Source organism: Macaca fascicularis, chromosome 2, assembly GCF_037993035.2.
Source record: "Macaca fascicularis isolate 582-1 chromosome 2, T2T-MFA8v1.1".
In the NCBI taxonomy this organism is placed as follows: Eukaryota; Metazoa; Chordata; class Mammalia; order Primates; family Cercopithecidae; genus Macaca; species Macaca fascicularis.
In genome coordinates this window covers 148,308,980-148,329,907 of record NC_088376.1, presented here as the reverse complement: position 1 = coordinate 148,329,907, position 20,928 = coordinate 148,308,980, and the positions used below count along the sequence as shown (strand labels likewise).

At 46.1% G+C, this 20,928-nt stretch overlaps 2 protein-coding genes and 1 long non-coding RNA gene across 55 annotated transcripts in view; 2 read left to right on the top strand and 1 right to left on the bottom strand.

Moving 5' to 3' along the window:
* FANCD2 (FA complementation group D2) overlaps positions 1-2,466 on the bottom strand; it is a 77,700-nt gene extending 75,234 nt beyond the window's left edge. For 37 of the 49 annotated variants that reach the window (XR_012431462.1, XR_012431460.1, XR_012431463.1 and 34 more), the window contains exons 1-2: positions 2,407-2,466; positions 101-197 (exon numbers count right to left, since the gene is read on the bottom strand). Coding sequence is in view for 22 of the 49 variants with exons in the window: in XM_065538961.2 (XP_065395033.1) it covers positions 101-185 (85 nt within the window). In the remaining 27 variants the exon portion in view is untranslated. Of the gene's footprint in view, positions 1-100; positions 198-2,254 lie in introns of all 49 variants that reach the window. The other 12 variants (XM_045385761.3, XM_074032945.1, XM_074032940.1 and 9 more) reach the window with 1 other exon arrangement.
* Positions 2,467-2,513: 47 nt separating this feature from the next.
* On the top strand, positions 2,514-20,651 carry LOC102133237 (uncharacterized). 5 transcript variants are annotated; one of them, XR_012431465.1, is made up of 6 exons: positions 2,514-2,682; positions 2,767-2,839; positions 3,134-3,243; positions 3,452-3,644; positions 13,467-13,585; positions 20,069-20,651. It is a non-coding gene; the product is annotated as an uncharacterized lncRNA (long non-coding RNA). The 5 variants fall into 5 exon arrangements; XR_012431467.1 differs by lacking the exon at positions 3,134-3,243; XR_012431466.1 differs by lacking the exon at positions 3,452-3,644 and having other exon boundaries at positions 3,134-3,205.
* On the top strand, positions 5,009-5,848 carry LOC135969374 (zinc finger protein ENSP00000375192-like). The gene is made up of 2 exons (XM_065538979.2): positions 5,009-5,221; positions 5,534-5,848. The coding sequence occupies exons 1-2, from the start codon at positions 5,143-5,145 to the stop codon at positions 5,713-5,715; spliced, it is 261 nt and encodes an 86-aa protein (XP_065395051.1). The 5' UTR covers positions 5,009-5,142; the 3' UTR covers positions 5,716-5,848.
* Positions 20,652-20,928: the final 277 nt, after the last annotated feature.

The following is a 20,928-nucleotide window of genomic DNA, read 5'->3' as shown; positions in this document are numbered from 1 at the left end:
CTTTGAAGATTCTCAGCACTTGAAAAGCAGGAACTTTATATCTCTCACATGCCTCATACATTGCTACAGGAAATAAAGCAACAAATGACTAGATACTTACTGGAGGCATCTTCGATCAGGCTCTCTTTATCCTCAGATTTTGATAGTCTTCTTTTGGAAACCATTTTGACCAATGTCTTGTGCATTTAAATTACTTCCTAGAGCAAAATCGGGGAACAGAAGTTACCCTCTAGAAGATAAATTCTGAGAAGTTAAAGCTATTGTTCAAAGAAAACTGTTCTATCCAAAATCAGTGGGGCTCATATCTCCATATTAATGTTATCTAAATCTAGGTGCTAAGCAAATTTCAACTCTCACATCTAGCCAATAGTACCTTCCTTTCAAGTCTTAGTTGCCTCTTTAGGCAGACTACTTTGCTGTTGCTGAAGGATAAAACCCATCGCTCTCCATCTGAGATTCAAGACCCTCCATTATCTATCCCCCAGTGGACCTGTCCTTTAACTCATTATTTCAATACAATAGGTTAGGGACTGTGCTAGGTGCTGGGGTTACAACTGTGAACTAGACAGACATGATTCCTGTCCTCAGGGAGTTTACAGTATAGTAAGTAACAAATAGCCTTAATGTACTGAACTACAGTTTTGTAAGTGCTATAAAAGTACAGGTTCTATGAGGGCTTACTAGGAAATTTAATCTAGTTGCTAGTAGGGGTGGTAAAAAGAAGCAAGGACAATTTCTTAGGGACAATCTCCTCGAATTTTTTCTTTCTTTTTTTTTTTTTTTTTTTTTTTAGTCGAGACAGGGTTTCACCATGTCGGCTAGGCTGGTCTCAAACTTCTGACCTCAAGTGATCCACCCACCTCGGCCTCCCAAAGTGCTGGGATTACAGATGTGAGTCACCCGGTCTGAAGAAGTGATTTTTTTTTTTTTTTTTTTTTTTTTGGAGACGGAGTCTCCTCTGTCGCTCAGGCTGGAGTGCGGTGGTGCAATCTCGGCTCACTGCAAGCTCCACCTCCCGGGTTCACGCCATTCTCCTGCCTCAGCTTCCCAAGTAGCTGGGACTACAGGCGCCCGCCACCACACCCGGCTAATTTTTTGTATTTTTAGTAGAGATGGGGTTTCACCGTGTTACCCAGGATAGTCTTGATCTCATGACCTCGTAATCCGCCCACCTCAGCCTCCCAAAGGGCTGGGATTACAGGCGTGAGCCAAACCGACCGACGAAGTGATTTTTAGGCAGGGACTTGAGGACTGAAACAGGAGTTAGCCGACGAAGTGATTTTTAGGCAGGGACTTGAGGACTGAAACAGGAGTTAGCCAGTAGAAGGTGTAGGAGAAGAGGAGTCTCATACTGAGAAGAGGAGATGTGGAGTTAGAAATGAGCCAGCAGAGGTAGGGGAGTGCCTGAATCACATGACCTTTTAATCTTGTAAATCAGAACCTTCGTGGTCTCAGTGCCTTTGCACAAAGGTGTTCTTTTCATCTGAAGTGCTCTTATTTGCCTGGAAATTTCTACTCAGACCTAAACACTCAATCAAATGTCATCTTCCTTGAAAAGCGCTCCTCCTATCCCTAAGGGAGTTTGCTACTGCAGCTTCCCTGCTCCACAGGGTATATCTAAGGGGACCTTACCTCACACTAGACTGGAGCTCTTTGAGAGCAGGAACCCAGTCTCACCTACTCAATGCCCCTAATGCCCAGCATAGTTACCGGCATAAAGAAAATTTCTGAGAATATTCAGAGTGAGAAAAGCTGGCAGGGCAGGGGAAATGCTACAAGTTAATAAGAACTGTTTCAAGTACTTTACATTTAATAATTCATTAATTTCCCACGAAACTTTTTGAGGTGGGTACCATTATTCTTCTCATCATCCCGGGCGGAACTGGGATTCTAACTTGGGCAGTCTGGCTGCAGCACCTGTGCTCTTCACCACCTATACTTACTCTTGATGACAATAATGACTTATAATAATGGTTAACATTTTCGAGGTACCGGGCGCTGTGCTAAGCTTTTTATTTGTCGCCGCTTCGGTTAGTACAGATAACCATTATCAGCCATCTTGCAGATGGAAAAACTAAGGCAAGTCAGGACGTCCGGCTTCCAGGCACCCGCCTTTAACACGTGCAATACCATCTGGCATTCAGAAAAGTCCAACAGACGTGAGATGAGGCCGACTGTCTGGACTAGTTCATCGGGAAGGGGGTGAGGGTAAAAGCCTTTCTCGTTTCCTCATTTTAATGACGCAGAAAGGTACCTGTGGGGATTATCCCATCTCAGCGCAGATGAGGAAGCCGAGGTTCGGGGCGCGAGCCCCAGAGGAGAACTCCAACCGCGGCTCGGACTTAGAGATTAGGCCGCAGGGGAGCGGGGCCTCAAGAGACTACGACCACTGCTCCACTAACTCACCGAGAAGCCGTCACCGCCCGTCGTTTTCGACTTTCCCGCCATGCCCGACGACTCTCTGACGCCACCGAGGCGCGCCATGACGTGACGTCAACTTCCGCGCCGGAAGTGGAATGCCAGGCAGCCCCCTGAAGGCAGTAGGCTGGGCTCACAGCTGCAGCCCAGTTTTGGGCTAACCGGGAATAGGGGCTTGAGAAGGCCCGGAGGCGAAGTCAAAGAGAAGCACCTGCGCCCGGGTGAAGAGACGCTCGCCCATCACCGGCTGGGAGGCAGCTTTCAGTAAGATGGCAGGGCCAGAACTGTTGTTCGACTCCAACACCTGCCTTTGGATGGTCCTACCCATCGTTATCACTTTCTTCGTAGGCATGATCGGCCACTACGTGTCCATCCTACTGCAGAGTGACAAGAAGCTCACCCAGAAACAAGTATATGACAGGTCAGCGCCCTCCCTTCTCCTGCCTACCTCACACCGCCGTGACCTTGGGCAAGAAAGTGCAGGAGTTCTGTCAATTTGTCTAGGTTCATGTCTCGCCCCCCACTGGCAGGGTGACCTTACCCGTTACCTCTGTGTTTCACTTTTGTCTTCTGTGAAATGGGGATGATAATAGTACCTGCCTCATAGACAAGTGGGAATCAAATTAGATGATGTCTGTAAAGCCCTTAGCACAGGATCTAGGACGTATTGAGTGTTACAAAAACAAAAACAAAAACGGTGCTGTTAATCCTTTAGGTTAGTCGCCAACCCTCGGTGGGTTTACCTATGAGCTATCCCATCCTACCCTTTCGTCGGGAAGAGTGCCAGGTGCGTTAGAGCTTTTAGCAGTTGTAACATACAGTCAGGTGAGTGTGATAATCTGCATTCTACCAAATTGCTGTTCCAATAGTCGGCTGAGATGCTAAGTACCAAAGCGCTTTGCAATCTGTAACACTGCCGTTAGAGATGTAAGGAATTGTAATTATCATTTCCCTTCCTAGAGTGGAGGCAAATTCCCCACATACTTCATTGCAGTATTAATTTATTTATTTATTTATTTATTTTATTTTTCAGACGGAGTTTCGCTCTTGTTGCCCAGGCTAGGGTGCGGTGGCGCGATGTCAGCTCACTGCAACCTCCGCCTCCCAGGTTCAAGCGATTCTCCTGCCTCAGCCTGCCAAGTAGCTGGGATTACAGGCGTGAACCCTGCGCCCATCCCCTCATCGCAATATTTATATACAGAGACAGGAATTTGAGATGATTATCGGTGGGTATCTAGACATGTACCCCTTCATATTAAAATAATAGTTTTCTCCCAGCTGCTTGAGATGCTGAGGCAGGAGGGTTGTTGGAGACCAGCCTGGGCAACATAACGAGACCTTATCTCTTAGAAAAACAAGCAATTTTCCGTCAATTCTGATGGCTTTCAGAAACCATCTCAGGTAAGTGCTACTATATCTTTAGCACCTCCTTCTCACTTATTAATTTCTCGTTTTAATAGAGTAAGCCTCAGGCTAAGAACTTTCCCACAGGTAATAGTATCTAGTTAAAATTTAATGTTGTTTTGTTTCTACTGTACTTATTTTAAGTTTCTTTTTTGTGACAGTACTGGATTTCCATTTGCTGGTAATTTAAAGATTCTTTGAAAATCATATAGATGGGGAAAAAGTTGATATATAAAAAGTGTTAAATATGTAATGATGCAAGTGCTAGACAAAAATTCTAACATGGCATGAGAGTGACTGAAGTTTAGGAAGCACTGCTGTAACATTTTCAGTTCTTCCCAATTATGCCAAGAAGAATAATAACTATTTACTCTATATCAATGATACTCTATATCATTACTCTATATCAGTAATGATACTCACATATCATTACTATGCGAAGCACTTATATTCGTTAACTTATTTAAGACTCAAAGCAACTCTATGAGGTACATATTGTCTCATTTTATAGATATTGAGGCTTTAACAAGTTCCATGGTCACACATGGTTACATTCAGGACTTCACACCAAGCCTTCTGGTCTTGGGCTTTTTCCACTATACCACAGCGATCACTTTATCTTTCTGTAGCATTAGTTTTAGAACTGACCAGAGCCAACACCCACCCTGGAGCGAACCTTAAGAAGTCAACTTACTGGCTGGGCCTGGTAGCTCACACTTGTAATCCCAGCACTTTGGGAGGCTGAGTCAGGTGGATCATGAGGTCAAGAGATTGAGACCATCCTGGCCAACATGGTGAAATCCCATCTGTCCAAAAAAAAAAAAAATTAGCTGGACATGGTGGTGCACCCCTGTAGTCCTAGCTACTCGGGAGGCTGAGGCAGGAGAATGGCTTGAACCCGGGAGGTGGAGGTTGCAGTGAGCTGAAATCGCACCACTGCACTCCAGCCGGGCAGCAGAGCGAAACTCCGTCTCAAAAAAAAAAAAAAAAAAAAGTCATTTACCACAGAAAGAAGGGCTGTAGAAAAATGCAAAATGGGGAAAGCTCAGACATTTAGCATTTTTTGGCACCTATAAATTTTTCTTATTTTATCCTTACATTAGCACAGAGGTAGATACTCCTAAACCCATTTTTACAATTGAAGAAGAGGAAGCCTGGAAAAGTTAAGTAGCCTTCCCAAAGTAACCAAAGTAGGGAAATATTATGCCTATACTTGAACTCAGATCAGTCTGACTCCCAGGTTAAACCCTCTTCAACCGTGATTCCTGCTGTCATAGATTCTCTGCCACGATTTTCTGCCCATGGTTCACTATTAGAGCAATGATTCTGAATTATATCAGATCCAATGCTCTCTTTTGTAACCCCAAAATGAAATTCACAGTTAGTGTAGTCTATATACAAGAACTTTTTTTTTTTGGCCGGGCGCGGTGGCTCAAGCCTGTAATCCCAGCACTTTGGGAGGCCGAGACGGGCGGATCACGAGGTCGGGAGATCGAGACCATCCTGGCTAACATGGTGAAACCCCGTCTCTACTAAAAAATACAAAAAACTAGCCGGGCGAGGTGGCAGGCGCCTGTAGTCCCAGCTACTGGGGAGGCAGAGGCAGGAGAATGGCATAAACCCGGGAGGCGGAGCTTGCAGTGAGCTGAGATCCGGCCACTGCACTGCAGCCTGGGCGGCAGAGCGAGACTCCGTCTCCAAAAAAAAAAAAAAGAACTTTTTTTTTTTGGAGACTGGAGTGTCACTCTGTTGCCCAGCCTGGAGTCCAGTGGTGTGATCTTGGCTAACTGCAATCTCCACCTCCCTACCTCAAGCAATTCTTCTGCCTCAGCCTCTTCAGTAGCTGGGATTACAGGCATGTGCCACCACGCCTGGCTAATTTTTGTATTTTAGTAGAGATGGGGTGTGAGCCATCGCGCCTGGCCAAGAATATTTTCTTAAGAAGGAATGTAACAGCTGGGCACAGTGGTACACACCTGTAATCCCAGCACTTTGGGAGGCCGAGGCAGTCAGATCTCTTGAAGTCAGGAGTTTGAGACCAGCCTGGCCAACATGGTGAAACCTCATCTCTACTAAAAATACAAAAATTAGCCAGGCATAGTGGCGCACACCTGTAGTCTCAGCTACTCAGGAGGCTGAGGCAGGACAATTGCTTAAACCCAGGAAGCAGAGGTTACAGTGAGCGGAGATCGCTCCACTGCGGTCCAGCCTGGGCAACAGAGCAAGACTCCTCAAAACAAAACAATTTGGTGAGATATTCAAAAGTCATGTGGGACATGGGAAAATTCTTTGTATTATGTGACTGTCCCCAGGACTAAGGGATACTCATCTCTTGCATCATACAAATGACAGTTACGTGATTTTTCCCCACAGTTCCATCATTTTAACAATCAAAAATTTCCACAGATTACCATAAGGCCCCCTAGAGGGCAGTACCACCCCCATGAAGAACCAACCACTGCTCTAGAGAAAACTCAATGTCTCTGCTCATAATTGCTCTGTCCCATAAGTGAGGTAGTTGGATTATGCCAGCTCTGACATGGGGCGGTTGAGCCTCATCAAGTTATCATTTGACTTAGGTGAAATGCTGTACACACTGAACCAGCCTAAGTCCAATAAAAAGGTGTATTTCAGTTGTAAAACTTTTTTTTTTCTTTTTTGTTTTTAAGAGACAAGTCTTGCTATGTCACCCAGGCTGGAGAGCACTGGCACAGTCAAGGCTTACTACAGCCTCAACATCTCAGGCTCAAGGATCCTCCCACCTCAGCCTCTCAAGTAGCTGGGACTATAAGCATGTGCTACCACGTTCAGCTAATCTTTAAATTTTTTGCAAAGATGGGGTGTCCTCTGTTTCCCAGGCTGGTCTCAAACTCCTGGTCTCAAGTGATCCTTCCATCTCAGCCTTCCAAAATGCTGGGATTATAGGCATGAGCCACTGTGCCCAGTGGGGTAAAACATTTTTCTAAATATACTATAAATGTCCATTAGCAGCCTGGCGTGGTGGCTCACACCTGTAATCCCAGCACTTTGAGAGGCCGAGGTGGGCATATCACGAAGTCAGGAGATCAAGACCATCCTAGCTAACATAGTGAAGCCCCATCTCTACTAAAAATACTGAAAATTAGCTGGGCGTGGTGGCACACACCTGTAACCTCAGCTACTTGGGAGGCTGAGGCAGAAGAATCGCTTGAATCCAGGAGGTGGAGGTTGCTGTGAGCCGGTATCACGCCATTGCACTCCAGCCTGGGCAACAGAGTGAGACTCTCTTTCAAAAAAAAAAAATTCTATTAGTGCCAGACGTGGGGTCTCATGCCTGTAATCCCAGCACTTTGGGAGGCCAAGGCGGGTGGATCACCTGAGGTCAAGGGTTTGAGCCCAGCCTGGCCAACATGTCGAAACCCCGTCTCTACTAAAAATACAAAAATTAGCCTGGCGTAGTGGCATGCACCTGTAATCCCAGCAACTTGGGAGGCTGAGGCAGGAGAACCACTTAAACCTGGCAGGCAGTGGTTGCAGTGAGCAGAGATCACGCCACTGCACTTCAGCCTGGGCAACAGAGTGAGACGGTCTTAAAAAAAAAAAAAAAAGTCCATTAGCCTGAGTGATCACAAAGTGAATGTTTGGTTTCTTAAATGATTAGGCTTTTGCTGCTTCAAAACTTAACTAAAAATTTTCTGACGGTGCAGTGGTTCAGGCATGTAATCCCAGCTCTTTAGGAGGCCGAGACAGGCAGATCACCTGAGGTCAGGAGTTCAAGACCAGCCTGGCCAACATGACAAAACCCCATCTCTACTAAAAATACAAAAATCAGCCAGGTGTGGTGGTGCGTGCCTTTAGTCCCAGCTACTCTGGAGGCTGAGGCCGGAGAATCGCTTGAACCTGGGAGGCAGAGGTTGCAGTGAGCGGAGAGCATGCCATTGCATATGACATAATCATAGCCCATTGCAGCCTCGAACTCTTGGGCACAACCCTCCTGTCTCAGCCTGCCAAGGAGCTGGGACTACAGGTGCATCAATGCCATTACACCTGCCTAGTTTTTATGTTTTTATAGAGACAGTGTCTGGCTATGTTGCTCAGGCTGGTCTCAAACTCCTGGCCTCAAGGTATCCTCCTACTTTGGCCTCCCAAAATGCTGGGATTACAGGCATGTGCTATCATGCCTGGACATGATTTTTTTTTTTTTTTTTTTTTTTTTTTTTTTTTTGCTAAATAATATTCTACTATATAGATATACCAGATTTTAAAATCTATCAATGGATGAACACTTGGATTGTTTCTTTTTGACTATTATGACTATTTTGACTATTATGAAAAATGCTGCTATGAGTTTTTATGACAGGTTTTTATACGAAAACCACACGTTTTCATATAAATATTTCATATAAATGTTTATATGAAACTGTATGTTTTCATATAAAAACTTGTATACAAAAACTCATAGCAGCATGTTTTCAATTCTCCTGGGCATATACCTAGGAGTAGAATTGCTAAGTCATACCTTAACTCTATGTTTAAATTTTTTTTTTTCTGGAAACAGGGCCTTGCTCTTTAACCCAGGTTGAAATGTAGTGGTATAATCACAGCTCACTGCAGCCTTGGCCTCCTGGGCTCAAGTGATGCTCCCACTTTAGCCTCCCAAGTAGCTGAGATTACAGGCTTGTGCCATGTAGCTAAGCTAATTTTTTTTTTTTTTTGGTGGGGACAGAGTACTGCTTTGTTGCCCAGGCTGGTCTCAAACTCCTGTGCTCAAGTAATCCTCTCCCCTCAGCCTCCCAAAATGCTGGGATTACAAGCATGAGCCACCACAATGGGCCTATGTTTAACTTTGAGGAGGTGCCAAACTGTTTTCCAAAGTGGCTGCGTCATTTTACATCCCCTCTAGCAGTGTATGAGAACTCCAGTCTCCTGACATCCTCACTGATGCTTTTATTGTCTGTATTTTAGCCAAAAATCCTTTTTATATCTTCTTTCATTTTTTTTTTTTTTCTTTTAAATAGAGACAGGATCTCACTATGTTGCCAAGGTTGTTCTTGAACTCCTGGGTGCTCAGGCAATCCTCCTACCTAGGTCTCCTAAAGTGCTTGGATTACAAGCATGAGCCATGACACTTAGCCTTATATCTACTTTTTAGTGGATGAAGTGATTTTGGGCCGGGCGCGGTGGCTCACGCCTGTAATCCCAGCACTTTGGGAGGCCGAGGCGGGCGGATCACAAGGTCAGGAGATCGAGACCACGGTGAAACCCCGTCTCTACTAAAAATATAAAAAATTAGCCGGGCGCGGTTGTGGGCTCCTGTAGTCCCAGCTACTCGGGAGGCTGAGGCAGGAGAATGGCGTGAACCCGGGAGGCGGAGCTTGCAGTGAGCCGAGATCGCGCCACTGCACTCCAGCCTGGGCTGGGCGACAGAGCGAGACTCCGTCTCAAAAAAAAAAAAAAAAAAAAAAAAAAAGAAGTGATTTTGATTTGCAGTCTTCTGTTGATTAATGATGCTGAGCCTTTTTTTTTTTGAAACAGGGTCTTGCTCTCTCACCAAGGCTGAATTGCAGTGGTGCCACCACAGCTCACTACAGCATCAACCTCCTAGGCTCAAGTGATCTTCCCACCTCAGTCTCCCAAGTAGCTGAGACTACAGGCATGCACCACCATTCCCAGCTAATTTTTGTATTTTTTTGTAGAAATGGTGTTTCACCATGTTACCCAGGCTGGTCTTGAACTCCTGGGCTCAAGCAATCCACCTGCCTCCACCTCCCAAAGTGCTAAGATTAGAAGCATGAACCAATGCGCCCAGCCAAGCATCTTTTCATGTGTTTATTGGCCACTGTGTATCTTCTTCGGAGAACTATCTACTCACATTCTTTGCCTATTTTTTAATTGGGTTGTCTTTTTCTTGTTCAGCTGTAAACGTTCTTCGTATATTCTTCATATTAGACCCTTGTCAGCTATATGATTTGCTTTTTGACTGAAAAGATAATTCCTCTTCCATAGATCCCTATATTAGATGATTTCTAAGGTCTAAGATTACTATCTTCTGCAGTTTAACATTTAAATAGAACGACACCCTCCCCTGCCCTCTCCCCTACCCACCCCACCCCACTCAAATACCCATGTTAAAAATCTTCCTTAAAGATGAATGAAGGGAACAAACATGCCAGTCATAGGAGAAGGTGGCACTACCTTCCTTTTAGTTTTTTTGAAAAATCCATCCTCTGGGTTGTTGAAGTAATATTTTCATGTCAAGAAAGACTAGTAGAGGAAAAAGAGTGTTTTAAGTATGAGAGCTATGACACAGCAAATTGTCAAATTACTCCCCAGGGGCTTAGTCAGAAGGCCTTTAGGATATGCTTTTCCGCTCAGAGCTGTCAGCCTACTTGGCAGGCAATCTGACGCTTTAGCTGAGTCACATTTAAAAACAATTTCCTAAGAAGGGTGAGGTCACCATGACAGCAAACACCACCAGGCCACAGCTTAATTACTAAGTTGCCAACCTTCAGCTTTCCCCAAAGTCCCCTTATAAAACATTCAGATATCTACTGCCCAACAGTGAATCGTGGAGCTTTTTAATAAAAGATAAATGAGTACCTGTTTGGGAATGTATTTTCCATTTTCCCTGAGGACTCTGCTTCGAATTAGGACTTGACTGAAAAATACAACCAACACAATGAGATTTTTAAAAGTGAAACACTAGAAGAAAATCGGAGAGTCAAGTAGAAGAACTATTTAAACACAAGAGAGGGCCTATTTGGTAACAGCTCTGTGTGGAAACTTTCCAAAATACAAGTATCTTTGAAACCACCGTAAACATATTTAACCTAACAATTAGGTTTTCAGAAAAGTATTTTTCAGAAGTGACTATGTTTCTGAACAAATAAATATTTCAGAGGAAGGTACATTTGGGACATTACATCCAGCTTTTGCTTATTTGATAATAAGCTAGGAAGACGCCTTCTCTGAGTGAAAAGAATAGTTGGACACTGCTCAGGAGATCTGGGGTCAGGACAAAGGGAGAAGAGTGAGGATAAAAGAAGGAATTTCTTATTACCTACAGAGAAATGAGAACAGGCCTTGAGAGGGTTGCTATCTGATGGACAAATAGAAATCCTACCCAGGAGTCAGACTGTTAGAAAGCTCTCAGCAAACATTTATTGAATAAATGAAATTACTAGGGGAACTTAACTGTTAGAGCCATAGTTCATCATTAAATATTGTGCTAGGCCGGGTGTGGTGGTTCACATCTCTAATCCCAGCATTTTTGAAGGCGAAGGCAGGTGGATCACTTAAGCCCAGGAGTGTGAGACCAGCCTGGGCAACATAGCAAGACCCTGACCCCCCAAAAAAAAGAAAAGAAAAAAAATTAGCTGGGCTGGTAGCACATGCCTCTGGTCCCAGCTACTCAGGAGGCTGAGGTAGAAGGCTCACCTGAGCACGCGAGGCAGAGGTTGCAATGAGCTGAGATGGTGCCACTGCTCTCCAACCTGGGCGACAGTGGAGACCCTGTCTCAATTTAAAAAAAAAAAAAAGTGTTATGCAACAAATGGGTGTTGCTAAGATGCAAATGACAAAACAGAGATTGAAATACTAATTTTTTTTTAGGTACTCAAAAGTTCATTAAAGGGGGAAAGGAAGAAAAGGTCCTTAAATTAATGGAAATCTTGAAACATGAAAAAAAATTATGGGCCGGGCGCGGTGGCTCAAGCCTGTAATCCCAGCACTTTGGGAGGCCGAGGCGGGCGGATCACGAGGTCAGGAGATCGAGACCATCCTGGCTGACACGGTGAAACCCCGTCTCTACTAAAAAATACAAAAAACTAGCCGGGCGAGGTGGCGGGCGCCTGTAGTCCCAGCTACTGGGGAGGCTGAGGCAGGAGAATTGCGTGAACCCGGGAGGCGGAGCCTGCAGTGAGCTGAGATCCGGCCACTGCACTCCAGCCTGGGCGGCAGAGCGAGACTCCGTCTCAAAAAAAAAAAAAAAAAAAAAAAAAAAAAAGAAAAAAAATTATGGACAGAAATGAACATATAAAAACTGTGCTTGGCTTTTTCTCTCTACCCAATACAAACCACTTGTTCTAAGCAGTCAGTACCGCTGGGGTCTCCCTTGTCACACTACTCATATTCTAGCTTCTCCACATGCTGGGAATGTTCCAGTGCCCTTTCCTTTCCAAATTCTACTCCATCATGCCTTAACACCTTCTTCAAGCCTCAGCATCTCCACGAAGCTTTTCCCAATGCTTGGAGCCCTCATGGAATTCTCTCCACTTTCCTCCTGAGCTCATTATGCTGTACAGTTCTCTACTTCATCTACAGGGCTACAGAGGCAACGTGCAATACATTCTGCTCCCTGGCTGCTAAAGATACTCAAAGTGTGGTCAGTGTTCCAATGCTGGTCTGTGATAAGCACAGACATTGAGAGTAAGGATTTAGAGACTTTTATAATAATTTGACATTGTCACAACATCCAAATACATGATCAAAATATTTTACAAAAGTATTAGCCTACAAGAGATTAGAAATTTAGAAAACAAAAAACCCCAAAACCGGCCCTTCACCATTGACAGTCTAAGAAGCACTGGGTCTAGAGTAATGGGTAAAAACTTAAGCTCTGGAGTTGAACACATGGGTTCAATCCCATCTCTGCCACTTATTAGCCATGTGATCTTGGGCAAGTCACTTAAATTCCCTAAGTCTCTATTCTGTACAAGGGTAGATTTATTCTTTCATTGAACAAATATTTCTTGAACTTCTTTTGTTTTTGTTTTTTGTTTTTTTTTGAGACGGAGTCTCGCTCTGTCACGCAGGCTGGAGTGCAGTGGCCGGATCTCAGCTCACTGCAAGCTCCGCCTCCCGGGTTTAGCCATTCTCCTGCCTCAGCCTCCCGAGTAGCTGGGACTACAGGCGCCCGCCACCTCGCCCGGCTAGTTTTTTGTATTTTTTAGTAGAGACGGGGTTTCACCGTGTTAGCCAGGATGGTCTCGATCTCCTGACCTCGTGATCCTCCCGTCTCAGCCTCCCAAAGTGCTGGGATTACAGGCTTCAGCCACCGTGCCTGGCCTTTTTTACACACAGTCTATCCCCAAACCTAGTCTGATATATTTTAGTCATGTATTTTTCAGCTTTGGTTTAATACCTGTCAGAATTTTATTTTATTTATTTATTTATTTTTTTGAAACATTGTCTCGCTCTGTCACCCAGGCTGGAGCTGGGGAATAAGGTCAGTGATGCTTTTGCCATCCCTATGGAGCCACAGAGCCAGTCTGGGAAGCCCCCCATCAAAGCTCGTTGGCTGCCAGGGAAAGACCAAGTGGGCTGGGGTCTATGAGGTGGAACTGGAGCCCAGGCCGTCTGCTGTGGAATCACTACCCAGAGACTTTATCATGGTACCTCTTGGCTCCTGGTTTCAGGATTCATAGTCTAGAAAAATATTGTCCAATAAAATATAATGTAACTCACATTTAATTGTGGTATGGTTTCCTTCCTCTAAAAGTTACCCTCTAAAAGTGTACAATTCAGGGTTTTTTAGTATATTCACAAAGATGTGCAACCGTCACCACTATCTAATACTGCAGTGACTAATAGGCTGGAATGCAGTAATCATAAGCATAAGTAGAGAGTCTTCAAGGGGTGCTAACCATCTGCTTGTCTCGATGCAGGGGATAAGGCACCCACAGTCCCTCTCCCATAAGCCTGCCAGAAGATTGATGTGGCCCGTATAACCTTTGACCTGTACAAGCTGAACCCACAGGACTTCATTGGCTGCCTGAACGTGAAGGTGATTTTTTATGATACGTACTCCCTTTCCTAAGATCTCCACTGCTGTGGGGCCAAACGCATCGTGAAGTAAGCGAATTGGGATTTCCTGGGGACAGAGTGGGTACAGGCAATGGGAGAGCCCCTGTCTGTTCACATGGACTCAGCCTTCTCAGCGCCTGGGTCTGGCATTGGTGCTGACAAAGTATAGCCTGTATCAGACAACATGGAGCCTGATGGGCTCTCGAAGTGCTGCTGTGGACGACACTGGCATGTGCCCAAGGGTGCACGTGCTCCTCCTGGTGAAACCTGGATGCATTTTGTTTTTATGACTACTTTCCACTCTAGCAACTATATTTTCTCATTGAAATAAGAAGTTTTCCAGGGCCGGGCACGGTGGCTCACGCCTGTAATCCTAGCACTTTGGGAGGCCGAGATGGGCAGATCACGAGGTCAGGAGATCGAGACCATCCTGGCTAACACGGTGAAACCCCGTCTCTACTAAAATACAAAAAATTAGCCAGGCGTGGTGGTGGGCACCTGTAGTCCCAGCTACTTGGGAGGCTAAGGCAGGAGAATGGTGTGAACCAAGCAGGCAGAGCTTGCAGTGAGCCAAGATCGCGCCACTGCACTCCAGCCTGGGCGACAGAGTGAGACTCCACCTCAAAAAAGAAAGAAAAGAAATTGGAAGTTTTCCTAAGTAGTCTTCTAGTCAGTTTTTTAAAAACGAACATGTGTTGGCCAGGCACGGTGGCTCACGCCTGTAATCCCAGCACTTTGGGAGGCCAAGGTGGATGGACCAGTTAACGTCAGGAGTTTGATACCAGCCTGGCCAACATGGCAAAACCAATCTCTACAAAAATACAAAAATTAGCTGGACATGGCAGTGCATGCCTGTAATCCCAACTACTCAGGAGACTGAAGCAGGAGAATTGTTTGAACCCAGGAGGCGGAGGTTGCAATGAGCCAAGATTGTGCCACTGCACTCCAGCCTGGGCAAAGGAACAAGAGTGTCTCAAAAAAAAAAAAAAAGCAGAGGGCCAGGCACAGTGGCTCATGCCTGTAATCCCAGCACTTTGGGAGGCCAAGGCGGGCGGATCACAAGGTCAGGAGATCAAGACCATCCTGGCTAACACGGTGAAACCCCGTCTCTACTAAAAATATAAAAAATTAGCCAGGCATACTGGCAGGTGCCTGTAGTCCCAGCTACTCCTGGCGTGAACTCAGGAGGCGGAGCTTGCAGTGAGCCGAGATCGCGCCACTGCACTCCAGCCTGGGCAACAGAGCGAGACTCCGTCTCAAAAAAAAAATAAGTATGTGTCAAAGAGTTAATTGAATTCATTAATTAATGAGAGAACTAGCAAGAAGTTACAATCAGTTCAAAGGAGAATTCAAAATCCCACACATATATAGGTCCAGTAAGAATGATGAGATAGGCTGGGTGCAGTGGCTCTCACCAGGAATCCCAGCACTTTGGGAGGTCAAGGCAGGAGGATCTCTTGCACCCAGGAGTTTGAGACCAGCCTCGGCAACATAGAGAGAGAGACACATGCATGCGCACGTGCACACACACACACACACGCACAACAGGAGGATCTCTTGAGCCCAGGAGTTTGAGACCAGCATGGACAACATAGTGAGAGAGACACATGCAAACACACACACACCCCTGGGCAACATAGAGAGACACACACACACATACATACACACAACCCTAGGCAACATAGTGAGAGACACACACACACAGTTTGAGACCAGCCTGGCCAACATAGTGAGAGGCATGCACGCTGGGAGCAGCAGTAGTATGTGCCCATAATCCCAGCTAGTTGGGAGGATTGCTTGAGCCCAGGAGTTTGAGGCTGCAGTGAGATATGACCATACCACTGTGTACTCCAACAGCATGAGACCTTGTCTCTAAAAAGAAGAAAAAAAAAAAGAGGCCGGGCGCGGTGGCTCAAGCCTGTAATCCCAGCACTTTGGGAGGCCGAGGCGGGCGGATCACGAGGTCAGGAGATCGAGACCATCCTGGCTAACACGGTGAAACCCCGTCTCTACTAAAAATACAAAAAGAAACAAGCCGGGCGAGGTGGCGGGCGCCTGTAGTCCCAGCTACTCCGGAGGCTGAGGCAGGAGAATGGCGTGAACCCGGGAGGCGGAGCTTGCAGTGAGCCGAGATCGCGCCACTGCACTCCAGTCTGGGCGACAGAGCGAGACTCCGTCTCAAAAAAAAAAAAAAAAAAGAAAAAAAGAGATAAATGTATACATACAAAATTGGATTTTTTCTCCCGTGGGGTTGGGAGGGATGAAATAATCTTCCCTCCATAGGACAGAATTAATTTGCACGTCTTATGGACCAGAGTCATTTGTACTATATAACGAACTTTTCTTAAAACTTATTTTGGAAACCTAACCAAGTGTGTCAGGAAACATGAGAATATGTGAGGTTAGAAGCTGCATGCCATCATGGTGATGTTTCCGAAATTCAGCCGCTCCAGTGGCGCCCTGGGGCATCCTTACCCATTAGGTGGATGTAGCCACCGAGGCTGAAGTGATCGAATCAGTCCAAAGCCACAAAACTTGCAAGCAGCAGAGCGTGGCTTCTAGTCCGTCTTTCCGATAGTCTATTCTTCCTCAGTTCCTTCATGCAGTGTTTCCTGAGTGCCCACTGCGTGCCTGGCCCTATGCTGTAACTACAGATTCAGAGATGAACAAAATACCAGAACAAGTTCCATGAGGGCAGGAATTTCTGTGGCCTCCAGCACCTTGGTGAATGCTGACACATAGTAGTTATTTAAATGATTGTAGAATAAATGAAGACACAGGCGATCTCTGTTCACATGGGGCTTCTGAGAAATCCTGCCCAGGGTCCCAAGAGTTCTACCAGATCACATGTAGCTAGAACATATCAGACCTTCTTGCTTTCTTAGTTGATCTCCTGCAGACCCAATCTGCAGATGAAGAAACTGAGGCTGTGTGGGTCTGCTTGCCAGACACAACAGTGGGTGGCAGACTTGAGCCTGGTTCTGTGGCTGAGAGTTCCATTTTCCTCCTCAGCTGCTTCTTCCAGGATACTACCATCTCATGCTACCTCTTGACCTCAGACTACCACCAATAGTCTGCATATTTCAAAATTATGAACAAGAAGTTTCAGACCGGCTGGGGGCAGTGGCTCACACCTGTAATCCCAGCACTTTGGGAGGCCGAGGTGAACGAATCACCTGAGGTCAGGAGTTCGAGACCAGCCTGGGCAACATGGTGAAACCCCATCTCTACTAAAAATACAAAAATTAGCCAGGCATGGTGACACACGCCTGTAATCCCAGCTACTCGGGAGGCTGAGGCAGGAGAATCACTTGAACCTGGAAGGTGAAGGTTGCAGTGAGCCGAGATCGCACCATTGCACTCCAGCCTGGGTGACAGAATAAGACTCTGTCTTAAAAAAAAAAAAAGAATAAATTTCAGACCTTAAACTCAGTCCACTTAGGGGAGGTAGGACACTTAGACCTAAACACAGTAGATATGTTGGTATCAAAAAACAATAGCAAGTTGGAATCAGTTTAGTGACTTAGTGGCATCACTAGGTTTTTTTTAATTGTGATAAATATATATAGCATAAAATCTATCGTTTGGACCATTTTAAGTGTACAGTTCAGTGGCATTAAGTACGTTCACAATGTTGCGCAGCCATCACCACCATCCATTTCCAGACGTCTTGCATCATCCCAACCAGAAACTCTGTCCCCCTGAAGCTCTAAGTCTCCATTGCTCCTCCCTCCAGACACTGGTAGCCTCCATTCCACTGTCTTATCAGTTTGCCAATTCTAGTACCACATGGAACTGGAATCAGTCAATACTCATCCTTCATTTCTGGCTTCCTTCACTTCAGATTTTCAAGAGTCATTCATATTGTGGCATGGATCAGAATTTCATTCCTTTTTTTTTTTTTTTTTTTGAGATGGAGTCTCACTCTGTCGTCCAGGCTGGAGTGTGGTGGCACGATTTTGGCTCACTGCAACCTCCATCTCCCAGGTTCAAGCAGTTCTCTGCCTCAGCATCCTGAGTAGCTGAGATTACGGGCCCCCGCCACCATGCCCAGCTAATTTTTTTGTATTTTTTGAGTAGAGACGTGGTTTCACCATCTTGGGCAGGTTGGTCTTGAACTCGTGACCTCGTGATCCGCCTACCTCGGCCTCCCAAAGTGCTGGTATTACAGGCGAATTTCATTCGTTTCTAAGGTTGGTCAGCTAGGTTGTCAGCCTCAGTTCCTTAATTTGAGAAGTGGGTATACTTCTAAGATGTAGCCTTGAAAATGTAAAGTATTTTCCTGTGTATATGTGAATAGTTCTAAGTGTCTTTCTGCCCCCCACAACCCAGTCAGACAATAAGTTCACTTATTGAATGAACATTAATAAAAGACTAAAGTTTGAACAACAGCCAGGGAATACTTCTTTGCCTTTTGTTTTCCACTCCCCTATCCCACTTAGGACTAGACACCTCGAGTGACCCTCACATATCTCTTTCAAACAGGTTTGATAAGTATTTGATTAAAATTGTCTAGCATTCTTTTTATTTTTTTAGAGACAGCGTCTCACTCTGTCATCCAAGCTACAGTGCAGCGGTGCAATCATGGCTCATTGCTGCCTCAACCTCGTAGGCTCAAGTGGTCCTCTTGAGTAGCACAAGTGTGTGCTACCATGCTTGGCTGGTTCTTTAATGTTTTTGTAGAGACAAGGTCTCACTAGACCAGGCTGGTCTCAAACTCCTGGCCTCAAACCATCCTCCTCGGCCTCCCAAAGTGCTGGAATTAAAGGCGTGAGCCAGTGCACCCAGCCAAAGTTGCCTAGCATTCAACCAGCTGCTCTTGAGCCTGCCCCCGCTTCCCCATTTCCCCTACTTTCTAAACATCCAACCCCATGTTAATTGCTTTATGCTATTTCAGCCTCATGACTCTGGGTGGCAGGTGCAATCCCATTTTACCCATAAGGGAGCTGAAGCTCAGAACTAGAGCAGTTTGCTAAAGTTCACCCAGCTAATAAGACTGGATTAGGGCTGGGCGCGGTGGCTCACACCTGTAATCCCAGCACTTTGGGAGGCTGAGACAGGTGGATCACAAGGTCAGGATATCAAGACCATCCTGGCTAACACGGTGAAATCCTGTCTACTAAAAACACAAAAAATTAGCCGGGTGTGGTGGCGGGCGCCTGTAGTCCCAGCTACTTGGGAGGCTGAGGCAGGAGAATGGTGTGAACCCAAGAGGTGGAGCTTGCAGTGAGCCGAGATAGTGCCACTGCACTCCAGCCTGGGTGACAGAACGAGACTCCTTCTCAAAAAAAAAAAAAAAAAAAAAAAGACTGGATTAGGACTTTGGCCTACCTGATTCAGGTTCAGTTCTCAGTACATGCTCACGCCAGGCATGGATGTCTTCATGTCCAGCACTCTGAACATGAGCTAGACTGCAGGTAACTTGGAAAAGCCTCAGAGTCTAGAACAGAGTGTCGCAAGGGGCAGAGCCACATTATGGAGATTAATCTGGCTGGTCCAAAGTAGTAGTAGAAAAATAGAAAGCCTTATGAAATGAGCTGGAGTTTCGCATGAGAAAGTAGGGAGGTTCTGGGCATCTCAGTTAAGGTGGAATTGCAGGTCTTCGCCCTAATCCTGACCTCATCTGCAGCATCTGTTCCTGTTTGCACATCGCTCTAGAATTGATGAAGTGCTTTTAGTGCTACCACCTCAGTGGTATTCAAATGTTATTAATGAAGAAAACAAACATAATGAAACCAATCCCTTCCAGGCCAGCATGGGAATAAGGGGGTGCAGGGAGGGGGTACACTCGTGTTTTGTTCTTAATTTATTTATTCATTTTTGAGATGGAGTCTCGCTCTGTTGCCCAGGCTGGAGTGCAGTTGTGCAATCTCAGCTCACTACAACCTCTGTCTCCCAGGTTCAAGCGATTCTCATGCCTCAGCCTCCCAAGTAGCTGAGATTACAGATGTGTACCACCACGCCTGGCTAATTTTTTGTATTTTTTAGTAGAGATGGGGTTTCACCATATTGGCCAGGCTGGTCTCAAACTCCTGACCTCAAGTGACCCACCCACTTCAGCCTCCTAAAGTGCTAGGATTACAGAAATGAGCCACTGAGCCCATCTTTTTTTGTTTTGTTTTTTGTTTTTTGTGTTTTTGAGACAGAGTCTTGCTCTGTCACCCAGGCTGTAGTGCAGTGGCACCATCTCGGCTCACTGCAACCTCCGCCTCCTGGGTTCAAGCGATTCTCCTGCCTCAGGCTCTCAAGTAGCTGGAATTACAGGCGCCCACCACCATGCCTGGCTAATTTTTGTATTTTTAGTAGGGACGGGGTTTTACCATGTTAGCCATGCTGGTCTCAAACTCCTGACCTCAGGTGACCCACCCACCATGGCCTCCCAAAGCGCTAGGATTATAGGCATGAGCCACTATGCCCAGCCTACTTTGTGGTTTTGACTTGCATGCCCTCTCATTCCACCCAGGGAAGCTCTCCGCTGGGCCCTCTTCAGCATGCAGGCCACGGGCCACGTGATGCTTGGCACCTCCTGTTACCTGCAGCAGCTCCTTGATGCTACAGAGGAAGGGCTGCCCCCCAAGGGCAAGACCTCATCCTTCATCCTGACCTGTCTGAAGATACTTCAGTGAAAGCCTAAGCCCTTGGAAGATTTCCCCAGTGAAGGACTAGACTAGGGGCCCCACGCTCAACTGGTAGTGCCCACAAGCCTGGCAGCTGTAGAGCCGCTAACCTCCCCACACCTCCCTCACCACACAGGACCTGAGTGAGGAGGAGGGACTGGAAACCTGGGGTGAGTTGGCCAAAGGAGAATCTCAGGCTCCTAGTCTGACCCAGCTCCTTCCTGCCCAAGGCAGCTTAGCCCACCCAGACTGGTCCTGAAGTCTGCCCCTCCATTGGCATGAAGTCTGCCCCTCAGCAATCCGGCCTCACAGGCTGCACTTTCATGGTGCTCTCTACCTTCTGGCCCCCATCCTGGAACATTCCTGAGTGAATTCTCAAGCACATCAGCATGTGATATTAGGGAGTTTGCAATAAATTGTTGATGCTGATATATCTTCTTTGCCTGTGTTCTTTAGGGGTGGGGTTCTATCTGGAAGGTTGGAAAGGGCTAAAGGAAGACACAAATCTATTGTCAAACTATTCTCCATAACGTAGGATTACAAATAATAGCAGTTTTTCTACCGAAGGGGGAAAAAGCTGGGTGCAGTGACAGGTGCCTGCAGTCCCAGCTACTCAGCAGATTGGGGTGGGAGCATCCCTTGAGACCAGGAGTTCAAGGCCAGCCTGGGGCCCAATAGCAAGATCCCAGTCTCTTTTAAAAAACAA

Excerpts from the sequence above, each read along its gene's own strand:
- LOC135969374 (XM_065538979.2), top strand. The coding sequence starts at position 5,143 with ATGATTCTGAATTATATCAGATCCAATGCTCTCTTTTGTAACCCCAAA. Across the intron at positions 5,222-5,533 it reads AGTTAGTGTAGTCTATATAC|AAGAACTTTTTTTTTTTGGA; the intron begins AAGAACTTTTTT and ends AAAAAAAAAAAA.